Source organism: Lactuca virosa, chromosome 3 (genome assembly GCF_052849685.1).
Source record: "Lactuca virosa cultivar CGN04683 chromosome 3, Lactuca_virosa_CGN04683_v6, whole genome shotgun sequence".
NCBI lineage: Eukaryota > Viridiplantae > Streptophyta > Magnoliopsida > Asterales > Asteraceae > Lactuca > Lactuca virosa.
The window spans coordinates 59,145,657-59,155,468 of record NC_136428.1 but is presented as its reverse complement, the minus strand read 5'-3'; the positions used below and the strand labels follow the sequence as shown (position 1 = coordinate 59,155,468).

The window sequence follows — 9,812 nt, the reverse complement described above, 5'->3', positions numbered from 1 at the left end:
TTTAATCAAGAAGTCGTATTATGTTGTGATAAAACAAAGATCACATAGATCATTTATGTTAAAAATTACTGTGTTAAAAAACCAAATTGCTCTAATATAAATATTAAATATTTTTATCTAATAAGTTTGGTTCAAAAACTCTAAAAATGAATCTAACTAATATTTTTTTTATTAAAATTCAACGTAAGACAAAACCACCTATTAATATGATATGTATTTAATTATTGTCCGCGTTTAACGCGGGTCATAATCTAGTTCTTACCTAAAAAAGCATGTAAATAGTAGTCTTGTTTTTTTTTTTGGGCAACTACATTCGCGTACCAATTCACCTTTTATCCACTATCTGTTTTTGGTTTTATACGAGAGACAAATTCAACAAAAACACCAACTATTATAAAATTTTAATTTTGTTATTGTGTTTTTTTTTTGTCTCAAAAATCATTTAAAAATCAACCCTGTTACCAACTCACATGCTAACATAGCACTTTTGATAACTTAACATAATATTTTAAGTGTTAAAATTGAAGAAAAAAAAGCTAAAATGTAGTGATTTTTGTGATAGTTATCTGATATATAGTAATTTTATGAAATTTCTAAAATATAATATTTTTGTGAAAATTTTAAAATATAATGATTTTTATAAAGATTTCAAATATAGTGATTTGTTTAATAAAATTTAAGACAACAAATGTATAAGCCAATAGTGATATATAGTGACAATGAGCGTGGCCCTAGACCGGTACCGAACCGGTTGTTACCGATTTTTTTGGGCATTTTGTAGGATCGAAACCGAACCCATATGTTGTATTTCAGGAGTGGTCCTGGACCGATTCAAGTTTGGGTAAATTAATACCAGCACCACTTAAAATCGGTTATACGAACCCATGTTTTTTGACCACATATTACAAACATTTAACCCATATAGTGTTCTTGATTTGATCCGGTTTCGGTTCATGACCAATTCGAGATCAGAAAATGTTGCTACATGCTCATCCACAATATATGGTTGAAGGCAACTCTTTTTTACTCTACCAATATATAGTTAAAAAAAATCATCCTAATTTTCGCTATCCTCTTTTTTATAGTTTTTTGTATAAAAAATTGACTTCAAAATATATATTTAAAGCTCTGTATAAAAAGTAGCATGTAACAAACTATATGAACTAGGGAAGGGTATTTTTAGCATATAAGCTCATTTATGATATATTTATTATCTTAATTTTTTTTTTCTAAAACACTATATTTTGAAAAACTATCATAAGTTATTATATTTTGAAAACTTCAAAAAAAATTCATTATATTTTGAATAACTATCACAAAAGTCACTATTTTTTTACACTAAGAATATAATATCACCAAATAGTGTCACGTCATTGTGTCATATCAGCTGACAACCTGATTGATCGTTTAAGTTGTCAGAATTATAACAAACTGATAAGCAAAGTGTCCAATTTATTATTAAAAAAAACACACACACAATGCCAAAATCGAATTTCTATAAAAACTTGGTGACTTTCAATATTTCATTTTAATATAACAAACAAATACAAACATTTTTTATAAACTCTATTTGTGCACCTCATAAACTAAAAAAATACTTTACGATAAAAAAAACATAAATTGTTTTAGATAAAAAATCCTTTCCTCTTTACACAAAACACTGTCTAAAGTGAACCACATTATTGTACATTTTTTTGGTAATGCTAAAATGCTTCAAGATTTTGAACCTTCGAAAGCAAAAGGTTTTGAAAAATTAATTTTAATTTTATTATTGTAAATTCCACCTATCAGAATAGAACATCAACTAAATTAAACAAAACAACAAATGAGACATTTCTCGAGTAGTAGTATTAGTAGTGAAGGTGGCCTCCTCTCACCTTGCTTCTTTATCATCGTGACGGAAGCCTTGCATATGTGGTTATGGCAAAAGCTAGCTCTATTGGTGTTTTCCAAGACATTAGAACACCTTCCAAGGGACTTACCCTCTCGCACCTTTTCTATACCAATAATGTTATCTTCATGGGGAGTGGTCGTCATCCAACTTTCGGAATATTGCAAGAATTCTACGATGCTTCCGAGTTGTTTCAGGGCTAAAAGTTGGTTTTTGTAAAAGTAATGTATACAAAATATTTACGTTCCCTTCAATTATCTTGTGCTTCGTGTGGGAGCTAATATGTCATGTATTAAAAGTTGTAACCCGATAATCAAAAAATTCAACACAACGCTCTCTGCTTGGAAGACAAAAACCCTATTATTCGGTGGTCGTCTAATGTTGATAAATGTGGTTCTTGGAATCTTGGCAAACTATTACTTCTTTCTTTAAAGAACCATCACTTGTATTATAATCTTCGGTAAAAGTTAGAAGGAAATATCGTCAGTACTTCTATGAACACCGCTCCCACCTTGGAGGTATCTCCCAATTGTTAGATTCAACGGGTCATATAATCTCTCTCTCTCTCTCTCTCTCTCTCTCTCTCTCTCTCTCTCTCATGTTTTGGTTATTTATACACAATGTTGTAAAAATCTCGACCGGTCCCGATTAATCTCCGATTATTCCCTAGGTGTTATCCGACCAACTAGAATGCGTCGAGCGATCAATTTTTGCTTATACAATGAGCAAAGCAGTAGCAAACAATGAAATTTTAATATTTTGAAAAAGTTTTGTCTTAATAGAAACTATTTAAATAATGTTTAATGTTGTATAAATAATATTAACCTATTTTGTTATGATATTTCATAGTATTTACAAAAATTTGTTATGATATTAGTCATATTTAATTTTTTAAAATTTAATGAATTAGCTATTTTTGGTCCACGATTAATCATTTGCCGAACGTTTTTTACAACCTTGTTTATACATACGTCATGCATTAAAACCTGTACCAAATTAGTTTTGTATGTTCTAATTAGTTGTACAAGTAGCTACTTGGTATATAAGGGTAAAAATTATTTCTTTAAAATGTTAAAGAAAAAAGTTTTACATAGACATAGAGGATAGACGAGCAACAAGTTGTGTCGCAACTCTTTTTGGATGACAAAACTAATTCTTTTAAAAACAACATTTATAGATCTTAAGGTCATAACATTAATGTGCATGACCTGTTGGACTCTATTGAGTAGTTCCACAGCTTCTGACGCAAGAAACCGAAAGTATCAAATGCAAAATGTATAATTAGTTTGTATTTTTTTAATATTTTTGTTAACTAATTTTATATGATTTTAATTAATTTATATTTAATTTAAAATAAAAAAAATTAAGTGGGTGGGAGAGATGGACACCATCCCCCCTAAAGAGGCAAGTCAAACAATTCAAAGATGTCGGGTAGCTTGGTGTCGGGTACTTAAGAGCTACAACACTTGCACTACTTGCTAGGTGTGTAGGTGTGGTGGTGGAGACCTAAGAGTATCATCTTGGCTGAATAAATTTAATGTTTCCGGTTACTTCCATAAGAAAATGGAGTTTAGGGATAAGAAGTCAGTTCTGGAATGAGCTGTGGGTTTCCAACCTTGTATCACTTGTAGAGGGACAAAAAACGTAATGTCGAGCAGCAGAGGGTCTGCATTCTGCAACAGCCACAACTGGGGCTGAAAAAACAAAAAATCATGTTGGACCAGTTGCCACTTTTCCCCAATCACATGGATACCATAGACCCATGGAGTTGCTTGTCGGTCAAATCATTAAGTCAAGTAATTGAATCTAAAATATTCCCGACATGTGAACCCAAGTTTGAATACAACAACCGGGTCCCAAATAAAGTTAATTATTTTGTATGGATTGGGTGCATTATGCAAAAACTCTAATGAGGAGTCGAAACATCTATTTCTAACATGTAATTTTCACAAAAGATATTTGGAATGGCTTTGTCATATTTCAATCACCAAGTGGTAAAACACAGATTTAGCATAAGAGGCCAAAGTTGTGACTTCTGAATATTGGATACTAGCTCAAACTTTCAAGGATCTATTAGCATGGTCTCAAGCTGCAATATTTGGTGCAAATGGTTTTAAGTGAAAGGCTACTGTATTTTTATAAAAAGGAAATAGAAGGAAAAGTTTGTTGCTATTTCAGCCAAAATACTCTGGTGCTTCTAATTCCTATTGTTGTTAAATTACTTTTTCTTGTTTTAACTGCCGCTGTTTATGGTTTTTCTTTTAAATAAGATCTCAAAAGTTCCAACTTTTTTTTTTTTTTTTTTTTGAATTTAGCATATAATATGCCTTACTAGATGTATTTAAACAAGAGGGAGAAAGAGAGATCATTCCAGCAAACTACATAGGTAGTTAGTTACTCGACACCTAGCAACCACAAAAACAATTAAAACCTCTTACAAGTTGAGATAAAAAAAGAAAAGAATCAAACCTACCACATACTTGCAAATTCAAACAAACAATATATTCAATTCCACATGTTCATCCATCACTTCTATATCAAAAGCAAAAAATAACATTTTTTTTAAAAGAACAACTTCCAAAACCACAGAAACTGGCCAACCTCAAAACCAAAACTTGCTTCCAAGATCCACCCTCATTCATAAACACAAAATATCAATCACCCCCTCCCTCATGCCTGTAGCAAAATCAAGGATTTTTATTATTAATTAATTCTTAAAATGGAATTATTTATTCTAAATACTTGCCTTGTTTGCTATGTTGTTGGACAGCCAATCCAATCCCTCATAAAGTCCCTCTCCAGATGTTGCACAAGTGCTCTGGATGTACCTGATCAAGAAATAATCAATCAGAAGGTTTATTATAAAAACATGGAATTATTATTTTATTTTAATTATTTTACCAGTGGCGCTGTCGGAGGGAGTGGAGGCCAAGCTTATCAGTGATTTCAGCAGCATTCATTGCATTTGGGAGATCTTGTTTGTTAGCAAATACAAGAAGAACTGCATCTCTTAACTCATCCTGTGACATCACACAAAACAAATAAATTTCACCATACATACAATACATGATACATGATACATGATACGACTTCTTACATATAGTAAGTAATAACAAACTTATTACCTCATTCAACATCCTGTGCAATTCATCTCTTGCCTCAACAACTCTGTCCCTGTCATTGCTATCAACCACAAAGATAAGACCTTGTGTGTTCTGGAAATAATGCCTCCATAGTGGACGAATCTGTGCACATATACAAAACATAAACACATCAAAATTACAAAATTCATATAAAATATATATACATTATATACAAGTTAAACAACATTTTTACCTTGTCCTGACCCCCAACATCCCACACTGTGAAGCTAATGTTTTTGTACTCGACAGTCTCCACATTAAAACCTGCAAACAACAACAAGATCATTGCTAAAAATACAGCATAAAGATAATAAGTCAGAAAAAAAAAACCATTGCAGAAATGATTGATTACCTATGGTAGGAATTGTGGTGACAATCTCCCCGAGCTTGAGCTTGTACAAAATGGTTGTCTTACCAGCTGCATCGAGACCCACCATCAATATTCGCATCTCTTTCTTGGCAAAGAGCCGGCTAAAAAGTTTGGTGAAAGTAAGCCCCATCCTATCCTCTTGCTACTCAGGATCCCTATAAATACAAACAACAACACTTGCTCAGAAATTGTGAATTCAGCATAAATATTTCCAAAATTGCATCTCACATTCTTTATTATTAAAACTATGGTAGTATGGTTATGAAGAATTGATCTCCTAAAATCAACTCGCATATCAGCAGATAATATTGAAATAAAATAAATGAACTTTACAGTGCTTAAAAGCTATATTTTAAATATAAGCCCAGACTTAGTGGACCTACACATTCCACCAAACCATTCCTTGTTACGGACAGAAAAAATCATAATGGCTGAAAGATTTATAGCTTCAAAAACTCATTTTTCAGATAAATAAACTAAAAAAGTCAACCTCTCCAAGGTATTATAATATTCAGATCAGAAGATGCCATAACAAAATATTCAAGGTGGCAAGAAACAACATGTAAATGTGCATGATAAGATCCTAAAAATTCAAGCATCGCACTCACGAATAGTGAAATCCAAAAGAATATTTATCACAGACATACATGAACCTTCAGACAGATGGCTTTTCTTATACAATAAAATTAGAAAAAGTAAATTGACAACCAAAGATCTAGAGTAAGAAAATTGCATAAATATTTAAGAAAAATTCAAACCAAATGGATCTATCCTCATTCAGCAGTAAAACAATGTTACGATATCAACAAAACAAAGAAGGTTCGCTGTCTAAAAACCTAAATTAAAAACAAAAAAAAAAAAAAAACCACCATTTCCTTCAAAGTGAAACCAAACCAGACGGATTTACAGGTTCGGCCATATAAAAAACATTACAACCAAAATAATGATCACATATTCACCTCACAAACGGAATTTACAACGAGATTCATCCTTATAACAGATCTAATCAAAGTTTATAAAAGAGTAACATTAGTAAATATTCAGATCGGCGATCAAAATCTCAACATACATCAATCAAATCAACAATTCGACCAAAAACTCCGCTAGAAACGTATAATCTTAAATCAATACAACAGTATCATCCAGAAATTTCTAGATCGCGTAAGAAACACAAAAATACAGACGATCTTCAAGCGATTAACAGATAAGGCGATGACCTGATACGTACGAGAAACAAAACTTGAATCTAACTTACAAACGTTGAGATCCGAGAAGGAAATGAAAAAACGAAGATCTGGATCTAGATTTACCTGAGAAAAGATTGTTCGAGAAGGATCAATCGGACGTTTTGAAGTGAGAGATTGAGAAGAGGAGAGAGAAAGCGAGAAAGGGAGTCTGTAAAATAAGAGGGCGAGAAAACAGATAATGAATATGAGGTTAAATAACCCCCCGGATATCGCTGATTACCATTAATCAACATTTCTAACACATATTTTAAAAAAGGATATTAAAAATGGAAAATGACTTACGATGTTAAACCAATTATCGTATTTATTTATATTTTGATCATTATTTTTATACGTTTAACCAATGAATTTATATAAAGGGTTATTGTTACTGTAGCCCAAAAAAGTTACGTATAATGGTTTAAATGGTCCCCGTGACTATTTTTTGCATTAGAAGGGCATAAACTTGTTATTTACCGATTGGGAAAGTCATCTTACCCATTTTAGCAGGTAACCTGCCTCGTCACTTGCCATGTATACATATGAGGTAACCCACTAAGTCAATACCGAGTTGACTCGATGACACAGAAGCTGACACATGCAAAGAGTAATTACCGTCTTTAATTTCCACCAACACCCCAACAACTTTACACTGTCGATTCGATTGAGTCACAGACACAAGTCTCGAATTATAAGGGGGCATACACATGTGGGGTTTGAAGTAAAACAAATCTGAAACTTGTTTACCATATTCGGGCAAACAATCATGTGGAAGAACCCTTAAAAAGCAACAATGTCGGCTCCACCACCTTCACCCGACTCTTTAAATTCTGGTGAAGACATCAACTACAATGTGCTCCACTCAATCTTTTGTGATTGTGGTCCGAAGATTACAGAAAACCAAACTGAAATGAAAAGGTTGAAGGAGCAGCTTGGACAGGAGTATATCGTTTGCAGGATCGACCACATCAGTCTCCAGCACAAGTTGGATGACCATGATCATAAGTTTAAAGTCGTTGGTGTTGCTATGGGTGGCATGATGGTGGGGATGCTCTTGTTGTTGGTGGTTGTGCTCCATTTACTTGTTAAGCTTGGGTGATGGGTTGATCTGCGGCTAAGGCGGTTCATGGTTAAGAAGGTTATTAGTATGTAGTGTTTGTGTGTGTGTTTTTTTTTTGTATTTGTGTTTTTTTTTTTTTTGCCGAAATATGTAAAAGACCTCTCTAAATGACAGACATTTTGTAAGTGAAATCCAATGATTAATGGAAGACCTATCTAAATGATAGGCATTTTGTAAAGTTGGGTGATGTTCTTTGTTGATTGTTTTTTATCTTAATTAGTTGTTAATTTTCATTGAATAATCCGTTGAAAGTGTAATAGAATTAGGAAGAAGGAAAAAGTGGGGATGTTAGGGACCCCACTTGCCTTTCACAGTGGGGGTAATATAGTCTTTTACACGTACTACCCTTTCATATATACCAAGTAGTTTCATTCTAGCACATTGTTTTCTTCTTCAAATACTCTCCACTTTGAAGGTACATAATGAAGAACATGGAATGTGGATGTGGATCCGAGGCTATAATAAGAACATTTCGTACTACCAATAACCCAGGAAGGCCCTTTTATGCATGCCCGAAAAAGGTAATTTACCATTTATTCAAATTCTGATGTTAACCCTACTTTTTTAAGATGTATTAATTCAAGCAAATAGTTGGAATCAGGATGCTCGTTCAGGTTTTATAGCTTGGGTTGATGAAATGCAGTGCAACAATGAAGGTGTGATCATAAATGGGTTGTTTAAGTCGAACAAAAAACTTCAAGCTAAGGTCTTTAAGTTGAAGGTTTACCTAATATGTAGTTGGGTTTTTTTTCTGTTTAATCATGTACAAGTTGTAATGAAGGTCAATTGGACCACTTGTTATGTAACTTGTAATGCACTTTGATGTGTTTTGAATCTTGTAATGTACTTTATTTCGTTTAAGTTGTTATATAACTTGTAATGTACTTTATTTCGTTTAAGTTGTTATCTAACTTGTAATGTACTTTATTTTGTTTAAGTTGTTATCTTTTAGCTTTGATGTGTTTTCTATGCACGGAATATGAACAAGCAGATTAAACAAAGACAGTTACAACACAACCAAGTTAAAACATAACAACTTGTCCAATTCCAAACTTAATAACCTACTACAATCCAATTCCAAACTTAACACTTAAATCCAACCAAACACAACCAAGTAAAAAGATAACAACTTAAACGAAATAACATCCTAATCATTAAGCTCCAATGGGTTTGCACTGGTATCTCCTTTCCCATCTTTGCCCTTCACCCTCTTAGCAAGTTTCATCTTTATGATTCTCTCTGATTTCTTTCTTTTACATCTCCTTCCAGCAGCAACACCTTCTGCTCCTTCACCTTTTTTCCCTTCATGCACTGATTTTGCTCCTTGACCCTTTTGCCCTTCATTGACACCTCCTGCTTCTTCACCTTTTTCATTGACACCTCCTACTCCTTCACCTTGTTCATTGACACCTCCTACTCCTTCACCTTTTTCATTGACACCTGTTTTCCTTTTTTTAACATTTAGTTTGGGCCTCCTACCAACTTCAGGTTTTTGCACTTGAGGTCTTTCAGCTTGAGGAAATGTGACCTTGTTATGCCCCACATTTTTACACGCTGCATGATATTTTTTTCCCTGCCTTAGACACTGTAAAGGCCGCAGATTCGGGCTAGTCAATTTAGAGACAATAAGCATCAAAAATGAGTTTTTGATGGAAGATTATTTATAAGGATTAATCTTTTCCAAGTAGTAGTATATGTTACAAGGGTTCCGTACATATAAAGAACGCCGAAATCCGAGTTATAACGAAGAAGTTATGACACGTCGAAGTTTTTCGGCAAAACCGGCATGACACCGGGAGACGTAAATAGTGAATTTACGATGGAGGACTTTTTAGCCTTAGAAATCTAAGCAAAAGTTTTAGTATACGTTAAACCGAGAACATACAAAAAAAGAACGCCCAAATCTGACTTCGTATGAAGAAGTTATGAATTTTCTAAGATTTGGCATAACAGTGCACGACCCGAAACTCGAATTTTAGATCGAGCGGTTTTTGGCCTACGCGACCTAAATGAGAATTGAATATCTCATTAATAGGAACTCAACAGTAAAAATACATACGAA

At 33.2% G+C, this 9,812-nt stretch overlaps 1 protein-coding gene across 3 annotated transcripts; it reads right to left on the bottom strand.

The window, feature by feature from the left end:
- Positions 1-4,338: 4,338 nt before the first annotated feature.
- On the bottom strand, positions 4,339-6,848 carry LOC145165785 (ADP-ribosylation factor 1). Of its 3 annotated transcripts, XM_079084674.1 has the most exons (7): positions 6,715-6,848; positions 5,387-5,559; positions 5,228-5,298; positions 5,017-5,136; positions 4,793-4,911; positions 4,638-4,719; positions 4,339-4,567 (listed from the first exon to the last, which is right to left on the bottom strand). In XM_079084674.1, exons 2-7 carry the CDS (start codon positions 5,532-5,534, stop codon positions 4,562-4,564), a joined length of 546 nt encoding a protein of 181 aa, XP_078940800.1. In that variant the 5' UTR covers positions 5,535-5,559; positions 6,715-6,848; the 3' UTR covers positions 4,339-4,561. The 3 variants fall into 3 exon arrangements, with proteins under 3 accessions (XP_078940800.1, XP_078940798.1, XP_078940799.1); XM_079084672.1 differs by lacking the exon at positions 4,339-4,567 and having other exon boundaries at positions 4,626-4,719; XM_079084673.1 differs by lacking the exons at positions 4,339-4,567; positions 6,715-6,848 and adding an exon at positions 6,660-6,682 and having other exon boundaries at positions 4,626-4,719.
- Positions 6,849-9,812: the final 2,964 nt, after the last annotated feature.